At 48.0% G+C, this 16,828-nt stretch overlaps 1 protein-coding gene across 1 annotated transcript in view; it reads right to left on the bottom strand.

The window, feature by feature from the left end:
* The window catches only part of Dnah11 (dynein axonemal heavy chain 11), a 260,465-nt gene that overhangs the window by 167,147 nt on the left and 76,490 nt on the right, over positions 1-16,828 (bottom strand). Inside the window, exons 31-34 of the mRNA XM_055607564.1 lie at positions 4,234-4,365; positions 2,098-2,258; positions 702-858; positions 183-328 (exon numbers count right to left, since the gene is read on the bottom strand). Coding sequence (XP_055463539.1) covers positions 183-328; positions 702-858; positions 2,098-2,258; positions 4,234-4,365 — 596 coding nt within the window. The remainder of the gene's footprint in view (positions 1-182; positions 329-701; positions 859-2,097; positions 2,259-4,233; positions 4,366-16,828) is intronic.

The following is a 16,828-nucleotide window of genomic DNA, read 5'->3' as shown; positions in this document are numbered from 1 at the left end:
GGGAGGGAGGAAAAGAAGAAGGAAAGGAGGGAAGGAAGAAAGGAGGAAGGGAAGGAGGGAAAGAAGGAAGGGAAGGTAGGGAGAAAGGAGGGAGGGAAGGAGAGAAGGAAGGAAAGAAGGAGGGAGGGAAGGAAGGAAGAAAGGGAGGGAGGGAGGGAGGCAGCCAGCGGCCACAGGCCCACCTCCTCTTGCCGGCTCTAATGGCGTCATGGATTGCCTTCACCTGCACGGCTACCACGGACAGAACCTCCACAGCGATGCGGTTGAACTCATCAAAGCAGCCCCAGGCTCCTGTCTGCACGAGTCCTTTATAGATGTTCCCCATGGACTGCAAGGAAGTGGCGTGGTCAGAGAGGGGCACTTACACGCTAGACAGCCCCACTCTAACACACAAGTGTTCCAGCACCCGGGCATCTGGCACCAGCATGACTTCACAAGTGGAAACATTTCCACGTGCAATTCTGCTTCACGCACCAAATCAGTAGACCTCCTGCGTAAGGCCACCTTAAACCCACGGTACATGCTCCTGAGACACACATGGATTGCATGTTTAGACTTGGGCTGCAGGCCTGCACTACTATGAGAACCTGAAAAGTTCACACTGAGAACGCCTCCGGCGCCGAGCTCGTCAGGCAAGGCCTCCGGCTCTTCCCAAAGGGGACTGGCGCTGCTAATGCACACTTTGTCATCTAGCGGCTCACCCTGTAGTCCATCTGCTCCGAGCAGTTGAACACGTAAACCATCATGCCCAGGGCTCGACCGAGGTCTTTGGTGGTCTCCGTTTTCCCCGTTCCCGCTGGGCCAGAGGGAGCGCCGCTCATGGTCAGGTGGAGTGACTGGGTTAGAGTGATGTAGCACCTTCAGACAAAACACAAATACTGTGGCCGAGCCTGCACTTCAGGACACACTGGAAACAAATGATTTTCTTAAAAAAGAAAAAAAAAAAGTGGTAAAGAAGTCAAGGCTCAGACAAGACAGCAGCAAACCCCAGAGCCCGTTTCTGGTTTGCTCACAGCCATCACGGCCAGCCTCGTGGGGTGACCACTTAACCAGAAAAGAATGTGCCGTTTGATTTGCTCACTGTTTCACTGCCTAAGAGCTGTGCATCTGAATGCAAACACCTTGAATTTCTGATGCTTCTAGGTGAAGATGCTACTAAAATGACAGACAATGCCTCAAACTGTTTATACACTAGAGAGGGGGAGGGGGAATTAGATGATGAAGAATTAAACATGACTGCATTTAATTGCTCTGTAACAAATAGACTAAGAGCTGGGATGCACATGCGCGCGCGCGCACACACACGTGTGCAGAAGTACACACCAACGGCAAGGCCGAAGGTGCGTGCAGCTGCACACACTCCTGGATGGACGCTACAGTCCATGCACTTTAGGGTCATTTGGCGTGTGTGGCGCACACTTAGAGCAAGGTGCTTGTTTGGGTAGGGAGAGGTCAGAGCTTCGGAGACTAAAAGTCTCGACCGAAGGCTAGAACTTAGTGTTTGGAAAACACAGCAATGCTAACAAACGGCCTCAGATGGCTGGTGACTGTCACTTGGGTCTCCACACAATTTGTGTGTTAGTGCCGACGGTGACGGGAAGATGCAAGCCCAGAGCCGGGAGACTAGGGACTAAAATCTAGCTGTGGACCATCAACCTGAGGCCCTCTGACCTCAGCATCTTGAGGCTTACTGCAGGGCTGCATGGAGACAGTCTCAGGGCAGAGCTCTGAAGGGTTCAGAGCTCCCTGCCAACAGACACAGCAGGAAGCGGGCCATTGCCTTCCATCAGGTGCGGCTTGAAGATCGTCTCCCGACCAAATGGAGTGGATAGACTCCCGCAGGCGAGCACCTGAGGCCTCTCTGTAGAAGCCACGTCAGTGGTTCCAAGTGTGGGCCAAACACCTGTCACCTGTGTCCACACTCCCCCTCTGCTGCCAACAGCAGGAGCCAGGTGTCCCAGCCCCAGCCAATGAGGCACAGGCATCAGTGCATTTCTAGGACGCTCGCTTGAGGGCGTCCCCTTTGGGCTCCTTTTCCACTGATGAGGCAACCTCGGGCACTGGGGCTCTTTCCCGCCGTGGGAGGTGCGTCATTACCTGTCAGTGAGGGGCGTGATCACCAGCCGCGGACTGTTGCCCAGGTACTCGTAGAAGTACTGGAAGCGGGCATCGCAGATCCTCACCACACAGTGCTTCCCGGAGCCATCCCACTCGTGCCGAAGCTGACACAGCCAGGAAAAGGCATTCGGGCTCCCAACCTACAATCATTGCACAATCGTAACACGCCGGGCCCCGTAGCGCCGAGGCAGCAAACCGACTCACCTCAGCACTTCCGGCGCCCACGTTCCTAAGCTCTCCAGGGGAACTCTCTCGCACAGCTGCACATCCCAGAGGCCCCACTAACCAGATGTGTGTGCAAGGAAAGGCTTTGCTTTGTCTTTTATGCAAAACACTATCGTGTTTGCTCGAGTAAATGCATTTACACTTTGTGAATCAGCAGGAGTCACTTGTGTCTTTATGCACCTATCACAGACACCCAACAAAAACCATTTTCTGCATCACAGTTGCACATACCCATAATTTCTGCACGCTGAAGTATGAAGTGTGCTTTCACCTATGTTCACTTTTATCAGATTACACGACGGTGGTTTCACAGGCTCCGCTTCCCTGTGTTATTCAACTCTAAGTACTTTCTAGTTTGAAAAAACCCTGTCTTTTCCAAGGTTTGCAGGCTCGAGGGATCCATGTAAATCACTTTACATCACCCAAATTCTTGCCTATTGTTTCCCATGACTAGGCAGAAACCACACTGCACACCCGTGCTCAGCGGGAATCAGGAGCACACACTCATACTCCGTGGGGATCAGGAACAAGGCAAGTGTCCTGGTTTAGAATGGAGAACGTGTTGTCTGCACTGCGGACCAGCCGTGAGTTAACGCTTTTTCTTCAGAAGTGGGGTCATGGGCAGCTCTTCCCAGCAGAAGAGCGACTGAGACACAGACACAGCAACCTTCCTGCCCACTCGGCCGTTATCTTCTTCTCTTTCCAACACAAGACCAACTCCATGGTTTTCCGTGCACTTTTCATTTTGTCTTAGGACGTGTGTACGTGTGTGTGTGTGTGTTACTGGTCTTTCTTGTTTGTTCTGATTTTCATTTTTGTGTGTGTGAGTTTTATTTTTATTTATTTATGTTTTGCTTTTGCTTTGAAAGAGGGACTCGTTCTTTGGTGCCCCTTCCCCATCAGAAGATCTGCGGTGGTACTGGGGGTAGCGTCCTCCCAGCAACGCTGCTCAGGAACCAAACGATCAGGTTTCTAACAGCAGAAAAGACAACTGGGGGAAGAAAGACTCAGAACCCTTCCTTCCTCATGAAAACTTCAGCCCCTAAGAGACACATAGTGGTTAAAAAAATAATCAATTTAGTGGAAATACTAGAAAATAACCTCGTAACCAGAAAGACGAGTCATCTGGGAGTGTGGTGGCCCAGGAGGTCCAGACTTGCGACCAACACCGACTTCTTCAGGAGCAAAAGGGTCAACACCGCACAGAAATGAGGTTCTCATTTGTGTCTCTGAGGGCAGTGTCTGAGGGAGTGTGCAGTGTGTGTGTGTGTGTGTGTGTTAGTATATCTGTGTGTGGAGTGTATTCGTGTATGTGTGTGTGTGTGTGTGTGCAGACAATGCTCACCACTGCACAAGTGCAGAGGTCAGAGGACAGCCTTCAGCAGTGCCCTTGTCTTCCGTGTTGAGACACACTCTCCTCACCGTTGTGTCCAGGCTGACATGAGAGTTTCCATGATTCCGTTGTCTCCCTCCCTCTGGCCACAGGAACACTGCGATCACAGCGAATGGGCGGCTACTCCCTGCTTTCTGTGAAGTCTGGGATCTGAACTCAGTCCCTAAGCTCTGCCAGCACGTCGCCCGCTGAGCCAGCTCCCACTGCCTGCAGATGGCTGGAGCACCCCACGGTGAGTGTGTAAGAGCCTCAGGCGCCAGGTGTGCACAGAGACCAGAGGCCAAGGCTGCCAACACCAGGCTCTTCCCGTCGTCCTAGCTTCTGCTTTAACGTGCACACTCCTAACCACTGGGCACTGCGGGGGCAACTCAAGTCTAACCCACCCAACCTCCCACCACAAACGGAAACCTCTGGGAAACATGAATTGCCCAGGGCCCCCGACAATGAACAGCACTTTCAGAAAACAACGGTAAATCAGCCTGCGCCAACACACTCGCCTTCTGAGCAATCAGTCTGGCCACCACGTCTCTGGCATGGACATCAATGGTACAGATGGTCATGATCTTCTGCCTGTCCCCAGGCAAAAGCTCTCCCAGAAGAAGTGCAACCAGTGCGCTCAGCTGTGAGACCTAGCAGTTTTAGACATAAAGGAAGCAAAGGTTACAGACACAGGACTAACCGCTCAACAGTCATAAAGCATGCTTTAATGGTGAAACCTCAAATTTGTTCTTTCAGCTGAGCAGAGAACCCCAGCAAGAGACAAATTGCTACCCCCTTGTTCAAAGGACGAGCCAGGAAGCACAGCAGACAAGGCTGGCCCAGTGGCTCCAACACCGGGGCAGATGCCGGGTTTTCTGCCCACACCGATGAACGCATCCAAAGGAGCCAGCCCGTTCATTCAGAACTACCAAATCAACGCCGTGAAAGAAGCCTTTTAAAGGTAAGGCAGCTAACGACTATTTTATTCCTAGAGGAAAGGGCCTACCCATTAGCATGTTCGTTTTTCTATTTCCGGTGACAGTCAATGGGAAAACGCTCACAGCTTTTCGCCACCGGCCTCCCTCAGGCCCGCTGATCCCTTAGATACATGTTTTCCAGGTATCCGTCTTCTCTTCGTGAGCGACAGTGCACTGAGCTGTGTGGAGCAGAGAGCTCGGTGCTACAGGTGGCGGGTGCTGACTCTACTGTGGACTGTTCCTGCACACACGTGACAACCGGCTCAGAAATAACAATAACGTGTCCAGGAGGGTCTGAAAGACGGTCTCTCAGATGGTGTCTGTCCGTCTGTTTTTGCTAGTGTGGTTCTGTACAAAAAGGCCGCCTTCCTTAACCCTCCTCACTTGATGCTTCTGAGCAAAAGGGACAACACAAATCCTGCCTGAGTGGCATACATCCTGTGTAGCTAATTGCCCGCTGCCCTCCTCAGCTCTGCAGAGCCGTGCCCACCACAGCTCACTGGACCCCGAGTGTGTTAGCAGGAAGCGAGCAACAAGCCAGTGGAGGCCCTCAGAGCCGGATCGGCTGCTAAGCCAGCTTCCCTGTGGAGCTGTGGAGAGGCCCACGACAGGCCTAACTCCCCGGATGGCCTCCAGGTTGCTGGGCAGCTGGACTGTGAAAACAGCCACACGCTGCGGGAAGAAGGCAGAAGGAAGGAGGGTGGTGCCTTACACAACTTACACAAATAGAAGACAGGCTTTCTGAGCGCTGGCCAAGCACATCACCCCGTTATCAACGGAGTGATTTTACAACAATCTCCCTCCCCATTCTCTACCCCATGCTCCAAAGAAAGCAGGCTTTCTGGCCACACCACTAGGGGCAATGAACTAGACAATAAGAGTCTGCTGGCAGCCTACCCTCCCACAAGGAACTGTATCGCAAATCCGTGGCATTGCCAGTCCCGGGAGCAGGGCTTCTGGTCTCACAGTCTGACGTCAGAGAGTAGCCTCTCACCCCCTGTCACGGCCTGGTTACCACTGAGAAGGCCGAGGAACTCCGGCCTCCTGGGACAAATTCCAGAGACAGCTGCAGTCAAACAGAAGTCCTCCTTTCTCAGAAAAATAAAAACACGTGCTGACCAGGCCCGTGAGCTCAGATAAGCAGCAGGCGGAGAGGAAGATCAGAAGTCACAGGGAAGCCTGGGCTACAGAGCGACTCCAATCTAGCCTGAGCAGCTGCCTCAAGCCAGAAAGAGGCTGGGACACAGGGCAGGGCACAGCACTTTTCTAATTCTCAGTATTACAAAAGAAAAGTGTAACATGTAAGTTAGACCCCAGAGTCTGTATTGGCTTGAGTGGTCAGTGGGGCCTCTCCCCACTGAGCTGGCTCAGTCTACACAGCGGGACCTCTCCCCACTGGGCTGGTTCAGTCTGCACAGTGGAACCTCTCCCCACTGGGCTGGCTCAGTCTACACAGCTGGACCTCTCCCCATTGAGCTGCTGTCTACACAGCGGGGCCTCTCCCCACTGGGCTGGCTCAGTCTATTCAGCTGGATCTCTCCCCACTGAGCTGGCTCACCAGCTACACATTGGAGCCTCTACCCACTGAGCTGGCTTGTCAGTCTACACAGTGGAGCCTCTACCCACTGAGCTGGCTTGTCAGTCTACACAGTGGTACTTCTACCCACTGAGCTGGCTCACTCTACACAGCTGGACCTCTCCCCACTGAGCTGGCTCAGTCTGCACAGTGGAACTACACAGCGGAACCTGTACCCACTGGGCTGGCTCGCCAGCCCACACAGCATAGTCTATTGCTTCTCCCTGAGACTGAAGAAAGACTGACAAATAACAAACCACATGTTGTGTGCACCACAGCAGTCTGACATGCGTGCGCTGTGACGTGATTACCACAGCTGATGACTTGCTCTCCTCATCTGCAAGATCTTCAGGATGTTCATTCGTAAAAACAGAGCACTTCACACCCTGACCAGTAGCTCTGCCTGTTCCTCGTTATCCGCCTATGTGTTTGACTTTTCAAGGGTTCTTCACAGCCATGAGGTCATACATATGTATGCTTCTGTGCCTGCATTTCACTGAACGTAATATACTTCAAACTCACCTATGCTGTTTTAAGTGGCACAATTTTCTTTTTAAAGGTTGGATAGTATTCCATTCTGCATATGTGTATCTCTCTCTCTCTCTCTTTCTTTTTCTTTCTTTCTTTCTCTTTCTTTCTTTCTTTCTTTCTTTCTTTCTTTCTTTCTTTCTTGCTTTCTTTCTATCTTTGCATATATGATATTTTTCATCTATCAACAAAATAAAGCTGTTTATATATTTTGGCTATTGTGAATAAAGCTGTAATAAAAAACAGAATGTAAATAATTCATCAGAATTTTATTTTCTTAGTAGAAATAGCTAAGAAAGTGAAAGATCTATATGCTGATGACTACAAAGCATCAATAATAGAAAATTAAAAAAGACACAAGTAAATATATCCCATACTCACGGATTGAAATAACTCTTTATTTCTTAAATGTCCAAACTACTCAAAGAAATTTATACATTAAATGCAATCTATATCAACACCCCAATAGCACTTTTCAGAAAGAAAAAGAAAACTTAAAATATATATGAAATCTCAAATGACCCTGAATAGCTAAAGCAATCTTAAGAAAAAAGGGAGAGAAGATGGAAGAATTATGTCTAACTCAAATTATATCACAAGCTTGTAGTAACAGGACAGAACTGAAATTTCCAACTAGTTTTCCATACAGAAACAAAAACGTGCTTGGGAAAGGATGACATCTTCAACAGTGTGCAGGGACACTGAGGCAGATGTATGTGTCTGTGATCTCAGTACATGGGAGGCAGGGCAACTGACCAGTTCAAGGTCAGCCTCGGAAACAGGAGTTCAAGGCCAACCTGGCCAACCTAAGACCCGTCTTCATAGAATCAAACAAGATCAAGCTGGGCCTTCCCACCTTCCTAACCTCAGGGCACAGCACAGTGCTCAGGCCCGAGTGGAACGGGCCTGAGAACGGGCCTCTACACTACTCTTGACACTGAGTTCTAGGTTTGAAACCAGCCACCAGGAACAGGAAAAGAAGTGGGGCCATAGCAAAGGAAAACGTCTGTACAACACAGGAAACAATAAAGGAAACAGAGAGGCAACATGTGGGCGGAGAGACAATGCTTGGAAACTATGTATCTGATAAGGAGTTAGTGCCCGATACTGTACTTCCTATAAACAAGCGAAACAAAGTTTAAAACCCAAGTATTCTGACTTAAACAGGAGCCAGACACCTGCATGGACACAAATTCACCAGCTTGTGACCTGTTGTGACCTGAAAACCGTTCATCACACCAATCACAGGAAGCGAGTCTCGCCCGCAGGAACCCGACACCCTCCAGGACGTCAGAGGGTAGGTGCTGACAAAAACACGCATTTACCTACTCACTCCCACACAACAACCCTTCAACTTCACCGGGAGGGGACAGACGTGGCCAGTTTTTCACGCGTGACATGTTCGGGAGCCATCACTTCCCAGGTGCCCGTGTCCCGAAGGCAAGGACACTGTCTGCTTAGTCAGCACTTTGTCCCCTGAGCCACGAAAAAGCTGTCAGGAGTGTGAGTCAGAGGGAAACAGGTTGCAGCACCGCCAGCTATGTGCAAGCTTCTGCAGATACCTTTACTGAAAGTTAAAAACACAGACACACACATGTATACGTACATACATTATAAGTGTGGTGTGTGTGTGTGTGCTATCTAAGCAGTAATATGTACATGTATGTACATGTATGTAGATGTACATTTGTGCATATGTATGTATATGTATCTATATTTTTGTGTGCATGTCTATCATTTTTATCTATGCATACATGTGTTTATGTATGTGCATATGTATATTCATGTATGTGTGTATGTTTGTGTGTGTGTATGTGCATGTGCGTTTGTGTTATGTTTGTTTGTATATGTTTGTATGCATTTGTGTGTGTTTTCATATGCATCCTGGCTCTAGGCAGACTGCAAGAAGGGAAAATGGATACTCGGCGCTAGATAGCATCCTGACTGTCCTGGCCATCACGTCTGCAGAGCACAGTGCCTCCCAGGCCCCTCCTCCCCCGCTGCACTCTGCTCTGCACACCGGCGCTGTGCTCCCGGTGTGGCCGCTCAGCTGGCTGTCTATGCCAACGCTCCCTTCCTGGGACTCTGAGCTTGGTCGGCCTTCTGAGGCTGGCTTTCCTGCCACACCATCGTCTAGGCCTTCCCTGGCCAACATCTCAGACTCCCATCTTATGGACCTTGCACGGATCTTATTAGCTACTTGTTGGTGCTTTCTTGCCTCTCTTTGCCATGAGCGCCAAAGGCCCCGGACCCACATGTCTTCCTCTGGGCCACCCTCCCACCCCTAGCAGGGTGGCTAGCACAGAGCACAGGCTCAGGAAACAAGCACTAGATGAAGGGAAAAGGGAAGAAGTGAGAAGACGAATGACAGCGCACCGCTGTTATGCCACTCCGCCGACATGTCACATCTTTTCCTGCGACAGCGTGTGCAGACTGCGGTGCCCCCCTTCCACCAACAGAAGCCACTGCCTGTGTCCGTTCTCTGTGGCATCCTGCCGCAGGGCTGCTGTGCTGGAGGTGCTGGGAAGCCTTGCCCCTCCACACTCTCCCTCATTCCACGCCCTCCCTCGTGGTTCTGACTGTGAATTCCATCTTCACCGGCAAAGCTCCTGCACCCTTCACCTTCCATGTCCCATCCTGCTCCCTGCCCGTGTCTCTGCTGTGACACTGTGGCCTGGACCCTGTCTCTTTGGTCATGCCCCCACTGCGATGCTGTCACCACTTCTGAGGACGACACCTTCGCTGCATTGCTCCTCTGGCCCGGCTCCTTCCACGTCCCGCAGGAGGAGTTACTGTGGCGGGGCACCCACCCAGACCACCCACAGTGAGGTCGCCCTTTCAGGCCTGGCCCCTGGTGTCCTCCACGTCCAGAGCCACTGCCAGCTTCCATAGCCAGCTGCCTCATCTATGCTGGACTCTCCTCTCCTGGAGGTCCCGTCCGTTCTCCCTTCACTACAATACAACTCCTCATTCCTAAGGTCTCAGCGTGAGTGTTCTCTCCTCCAAACGCCTTTGCAAACCCTGAGTTTGGCCAGGCCCTGCTCTGAGGGTGCTTCGTGCACATCCTGCTTCGCTACCTGTAGGTGAGCTGGGGGCAGCGACTCCTTGTCATCCTATGTGAACGAACAGAACGAAAGTTCTGGTGTGCACGGTGGAAGATAGATTCCCTCTCTTGTGTATGCCAGACAAGGAAAAAAATGCAATAATTGAAGGTCCTACCTTAGGAGACTTGAAAATAGGAACAAATCAAACTCAAATGACAAAAGGAAACAATAAAAATAAGGAAGTCAGTGGACCATAAAGCAAACAACAACAAAAATAATAGTATCAAAGGCTCGCTTCTGGGAAACAGAAATAAAATTGGCAAATACTTGGGAAGCCTAATGAGGAAAGAAACACATTAACAACAGCAAGAAGGAGGTTCAGCAGGCAGGCCTTCTGCATGTCCTGTGGACAGTCTGGAGACCGCATAACCAACATTCAACCAAACTGGGGTGGTTTAGAGCCTGGACCAAGGATCAAGCTTTTCTGGGAAGGCTCAGACAGCAATCATTTTTGGGTTTTATATACCACATGATCAAAACCACTGCGCTTTGACACAGTGGCACAAGAGCAGCCACTGACAACAGGCACCGATGGGCTCTTCTGCCATGTGGTGGCTCTGGCTTGCCAGCCCCTCACTCAGAGGAAACGGCTAAAGTCTTTGTAAAACACAAACTGTAAAACCATCACAATATCCCCAGATGCCATACACACATAAACTAAATTTATTACAAAAACGTCATCCAGAGGAAACTCCAGGCCTAGGCAGTTTTGATGGGACATCTTGCAAAAAACTTTGCTCACAAAATAGATTTTTACTTTTCAATCCTTTCCAGCAGATCCTGAGCTCCACGGCTGGCGAAAATATTATAGGAAAAGAAATAGCTCAATGAAAGGGGGCTACAGCTACTTGAGAGCTTACCGCCGAACATTCCACCTTTACCTTATAAGATGAAGGATAGCAGAAGGTGTGAAAAATACAGACGAGAGAAGAATATTAATGCTAAAAGATTAAGTGGAGCTGGGAGCTGAGAGATGGAGGTGAGAAGGTGCTAGCAACTGAAACTAAGGATGTATGGATATTCATTAGTCAGTAAACTAATTCCAGAATACGACTGTAAAAAAGAAGTGTTTGAATACAATTACGTGCATAGGTGGACAAAGCCATTATCAGAAGGCTTGGGTTAATAAACAATACTCACAGTACAAGGCCTGGGATGCCTCACTATGAGCTCTTGTTCAGGGAGGCCCCAGAGGCCTCAGAAACAATCCACACTATTGCTGTTGCCTGTGGCTGCATAATTAGAGACTTTCGCTGAAGACACCTCATTTGAGCAGCAGGATATAGAGAAATCAGTCCCAAACTGAGCAGAGTATCCCTGGCTAGTTTTCACTGCACCAGAAGATGTCATGCAGCCTTCTGTGGGAGAAAAGACATCAATGGTCTTACCCAGGGGTAGACCCTTCATGCTTCAACACCAACCTGCAGGTAAGATGTGCCCACTGGCACAACTATTATGGGAAAACCGCCTTGTGACTGGAATTGAGGCCTGCTCCACAGGAGGGAATCCAGGCTCTGTACTTTAACTCTGGTTAAAGGTCCATGGCTGGTAAAGCCACAGGCCCTGGAATAGAGTCTGCTATTGTTATGTTGCTATACAGTCTCTGTAAAAGTAACTTTTCATAAGATGTAACTGTCATCTTCTAGGCTCACTGCCGAATATGCTCACCCTTTTTAGCTCTGTCTGAACTCTGGCTAGCTGGCTCAACCCAGATGTTCTGACTTAAACCCCTCTCCAAGATGACTGATTCAAACTGGCTTCTCCCAGCTTCTGACTGAATTGCTCTGCTTGGCCTCAAACTAACTGTAGCAATCTGTCCTAATCTTCTGTCTTCACCTGTGTCTAGCTTGTTCTCTCTTCAACTGTCCTGGTAAAAACAGCCACTGAACTCCACGAACGGAACTGTCACGAATTCCACACCACTGCACTGACTCCCAACTCTCTCAGCTCACTGCACCATCCTCTCAACTAAATTTTCCACTGTATCATCTTCTCTTCTCTACTGCTCTTAAGTAGCTTCTCTTTCCCGTCTGTTCTCATGAGAGTTGGGCATATCCTATCTCTGACCATTCTGCCATCTTTCTCTGATTCATCACTTTGTCTGCCCCTCAATTCGATGTCACATGTAAACATGGCTGCCTCCTTTTACAAACTAACCTTATCTACATTGCTTGGGATTAAAGGTGTGTGGCGTGTCCTGCATTTCAGTTGGATCTTAGAGACCTAGGAAGTCTATGGACATGATCAGAGAAGCCATGTTGCTTGATTAAAATTGCTCTACAGATCACACTGAGAAATTCCCTTCAAAATATTTATGTTTATAAATCTATGCTGCTTTCCATCTCAGCAGAAGCTGTCCCCCTGCTCCCCCCAGCAGGCAACAGTTAATGGAGAGCGGCCAAGCGCTGTGACTAAGAGGCTGAGGGCTCAGTCCTAAACAGGACATTTATATCAAACCCCACCACCAAGGCTTGAGAACATTGTGGAAGAGGAAGGTGGTGAAGAGTGCTGTGAAATGGCTCTTCCAGACGTGGTCTCACTGCTACAGTCCGAACTCTTAGCCGCTGTGCTTGCTTACACAAGATTAGGCCTGGCTGCATAGCTGATTTCGGCACCCTCCCCTTTCTGAGGGACTGTTGGCAGTGGGTAATGCCGGAGGCAGGAGGAGGGGTCATTTTCATTGAGGGTGAGGCTACCTGGATGTCCCACCTTGTGGTGGACGGCTCCATACCCATGCACAGATGGGCACCTTGGATATGAAGTTTGGCAGGAGACGTGTTGAGGAAATTAGGAAGAGTTGGAAGGCAAAGGAGGACAGATACTGTATTTCATTAAATACATATAAAAATTTCACAAGAGCAGGAGAGGACAGGAACTCCACAAGCAGAGCAACAGAACAAGAAAATTTGAACACAGGGAACTTCCCAGAGACTCATACTCCAACCAAGGACTATTCATGGAGATAACCTAGAACCCCTGCACAGATGTAGCTCATGGCAGTTCAGTGTCCAAGTGGGTTTCATAGTAATGGGAAGAGGGACTGCTTCTGACATAATCTGATTGACCTGCTCGTTGATCACCTCCCCCTGAGTGGGGAGCAGCCTTACCAGGCCACAGAAGAGGACAATGCAGCCACTTCTGATGAGAACTGATAGACTAAGATCAGAAAGAAGGAGAGGAGGACCTCCCCTATCAGTGGACTTGGGGAGGGGCATGCATGTAGAAAGGGGAGGAAGGGTTGGGATCGGGAGGGGAGGAGGGAGGGGCTTATGGGGGGATACAAAATGAATAAAGTGTAATTAATAAAAGTTAAATAAAAAATAAAAACAAAAAATTCTCAAAACAAAACATTTCACTAAGAACCATTGGCAAATGGTGGTGATAAACACAGGCAGAATTCACTAATATTAACATAGCCCCTCCCCCACGTACTGTGTAAACCCAGCAAACAGTGGTTCACAAGCTGGCTTGGCTGTAATTATTTCTTTGATTTGTCTTCAGTATCCGACCTGGGGTGGCTCGGCACTTGTTCACATCTCCCCAGAAAAAGCCTCACGACAAAGAACATCTTCAAAACTAAAATTAGTGCATACTAATTTTACAGTGACACCTTATGCTGTTCTTCCTTGCATTTTCCTAAATCAAGGACGTCTCCGCCCTTCAGCGTCGCACTAGTGGCTCTAGCCAATGCAACCGCTCAAGGAAAGGAAAAGAGGAGCAAATAGAAGACAGAAGATGTAAAGCTGTCACTGCTCACTGCCGACGTGTTCATGTCCACGGCAAACACTGCACAATCCATATTTCAAAAAGCACAAAGTACTAAACATACAAAGCAAATTTTGAAAACACCTTCAATGCAAAGTAACTATTTTTTCAATGTATTTCTTTTTTTAAAAAATCTTTACAATATTTATTTATGCAGACATATTATTATTATTATTATTTACAATTTATTCGCTTTGTAGCCTAGTTGTAGCCCCCTCCCCTCATCTCCTCCCAGTCCTACCCTCTCTCCCTCTTCTCCTCCCATGCCCCTCCCCTAGTCCAGTGATAGGAGAGGTCCTCCTCCCCTCCAACTGATCCTAGCCTATCAGGTTCCATCAGGACTGGCTGGATCCTCTTTCTGAGTGAGGTATCCCAGAAGCAGAGAGACACACATGGTATATACTTACTCATAAGTGGATATTAGACATATAATATAGGATAAACATAGTAAAATCTACAGACTTAAAGGAGCTAAACAACATTCAATGTCTTTCTATGATTAGCCATATACACTGAAGTTAACATTTAAAAATGTATTAGTATACAAAATAGGATCAACATATCACAAATAAAATAAATCTAGTAAGAAAAGTGCAAGTCTACAATGTAACAAGCTGCGAGACTGCAGAGAGGAAACAAAGATGGTCCACCCGCCTGTGGGAGAGAGGTGCTCCTAAGAACCACTATGGGAACATTGTAGGCCCTTTCCATCACCACAGTCCTCCAGGAAAAAGGTGAATTAGACTAAAAACATTCCTCTAACAATGTACACCGTGGTAATAAAATTTATATTTTAAAATTTTAGAAAGTTCTAAACAATTGGGGGGGAAAACCAAACAGATATGAAACTTGCTTTCAAGGCTTATTCTAATGTTACAGTAATTAAGACTGTAGGTTTATCATAGAGACAGCAAAAGAAATGAAAAATGTGAAAATCTTTCTCTCTGTCACACACACACACACACACACACACACACACACACACACACAGAATTGACTTCCTTTGGATCAAAATGGGAAGTTAATTCAGTAGAAACAAGAAGATGAGTGAACCATAGTTCTAAACAAGACCCTGAGAACCATCACACATCTCGACAGAAGTAAACACACTGATGACTTTTAGGTGAACAAGAATTTATCTGTGACACAAAAGGCACTACCATGTGAGAAAAATGTGGTATATTACATTAAAAAGTTGCAAGATTCTATTCATAACAATTCCCATTAAAAGATGCAATTTATCAGGCTATTAATGTAGCTGGTGGCAGAAGAAAACGTGTAATTTATTCATTTTCTGGCAAAGGATTGATGTCCCAAGTAATAACTTTTGGAATTAGTAGGAAAAGGGCCAGCCGCCCAAATGTTGAAAGCATTGAGTGATACACAACTAAGACAGAGTACTAACCGACATGAAGCCATTGCCCGCTGTGTTCAGATGGTAGAGTCAGGTTCAAGGTGTGCTGAGATATTCACTGATGGCCCAGGGGCAGCTGCAGAGCAAGAGGGACACGGGGAAGTAGAGGGAGGTTCTGTGCGCACTGAGGGAAGCACAGCAATGAGGGACTCTCTCGGCAGCTCTGATGTGTAACTACACACCTTCAGTACCAGGACATTTTGCTTTTGTGTAGCCAGGAGAAATGAAAATACATGTCCAAGAAAAGACAAAAGTGCTTTTGCAAAAGAACACGGAAGCACTTGAAGCTTCAAGTTAGAAATGCAAATGCCAGTTACTAGAAAGATAAAGATACATATTGACATAATGGAATATGACTATGGAATAAAAACAGTTTCTCATCATGATTTTAGCCACACTTTTGGTGAAGGAAGGCTAAGCACACCACAGGAGGTTTATTTTCCAAGTGTAAAGTGCTCCTACCCCCTTGTTGATGCTTCTCTACACAGTCAGTGATAGGAACAAAGGAAGCTTTCTCACAGGTCAACCCTGCCAACTGCAACAACAAAACAAACAAACACTTTCAAATCTAACAACAGGATCTTTCTCACAGGTCAACCCTGCAAACTACAACAACGAAACAAACAACTTGCAAGGATCTTTCAAATCTAAAGAATCAAATCTATCTGATTTCTTATCCAAAAGATTCTGACAAGGCAGAGAAGCGCACGTGTGTCTGTTTATATGTATGTATGCCTGTCTGTATAAGTGTGCGAATGAGTGTGTGTGAATATGTATGTGTGTGTGTCTAATGTCACGGCACATGCGATGATGGTAGGTCTCCAGGAAAGAAGCGGAATTTGAAGCAATGATCTGAGTTTGTTTATCTCATTGATTTGCAAGCTGCAACAGGAAAAAACAGTGATTTGTGGGCAAATCATCTGTAGATGCCAACTGTGATCTCCAGTTTTAAAGCTAAGCTTTTTTAAAGTTCCGAAGTTCATCTTAAAAGCTTCTCCCATTGTTATGAGAATAATGTTAATTAAAAATCAATGCCAGCAGGCTGCACAGCCACAGTGCAGATGCACAGATATGCATATGGCTGTGTGTGCCAAGCACACACACGCGGACAGCACAGGAAGACAGCAAATGTCCTGCTCTAGAGTCTCCATCTTATTCCTTGCAACAGGGTCTCTTGCTGGCAGCCAGCAAGCTCCAGGCATCCTCCTGCCTCTGGGCCCACAGTTCTGTGGCTTAGGCAGGTGCAGCTGCGCTCAGCTCTTCTGTGTCAGAGTCTTGCCCTCCGGCCCTCAAGCTGTGCAGCAGCATTCCTTCCTTCCTTCCCACTGGGCGAGCTGTCTCTGCAGTCTTTTTAAAAGAAGATTGTCTAACGGGCTTTAAGAGAAAGGCACACACTTCTCATGACCCTAAGCACAGCGTTAGCAGCGTGCAAGCTTTAGCTTTTCCTGTATCCATGTTAGTACCAGCTGCAGATCTGAACGCCGCTAAGGGCACACATGTGGCTGGTCTGCCAAACACTCCAGTGGGTGCCGAAGGATTCCATAAAAGCTTTTGTCACAAGCTGGTAGAGGGGCTCCTGGGGGTAAAAGGGAACACAGTGCAAGCCTGATAATCCTAGGAACTCATGTAAAATAAAGCCACATGCAGTGGTTTGCGTCTGTGATGCAGTGGTTTGCATTTGTGATGCAGTGGTTTCCGTCCATGATGCAGTGGTTTGCGTCCGTGATGCAGTGGTTTGCGTCCGTGATG

This window comes from Psammomys obesus, unplaced genomic scaffold, assembly GCF_907164565.1.
Source record: "Psammomys obesus unplaced genomic scaffold, mPsaObe1.curated_primary_1811, whole genome shotgun sequence".
Classification (NCBI taxonomy): Eukaryota; Metazoa; Chordata; class Mammalia; order Rodentia; family Muridae; genus Psammomys; species Psammomys obesus.
Note: the sequence above shows the minus strand (reverse complement) of the source record. Positions and strands in the feature narration are given on the sequence as shown.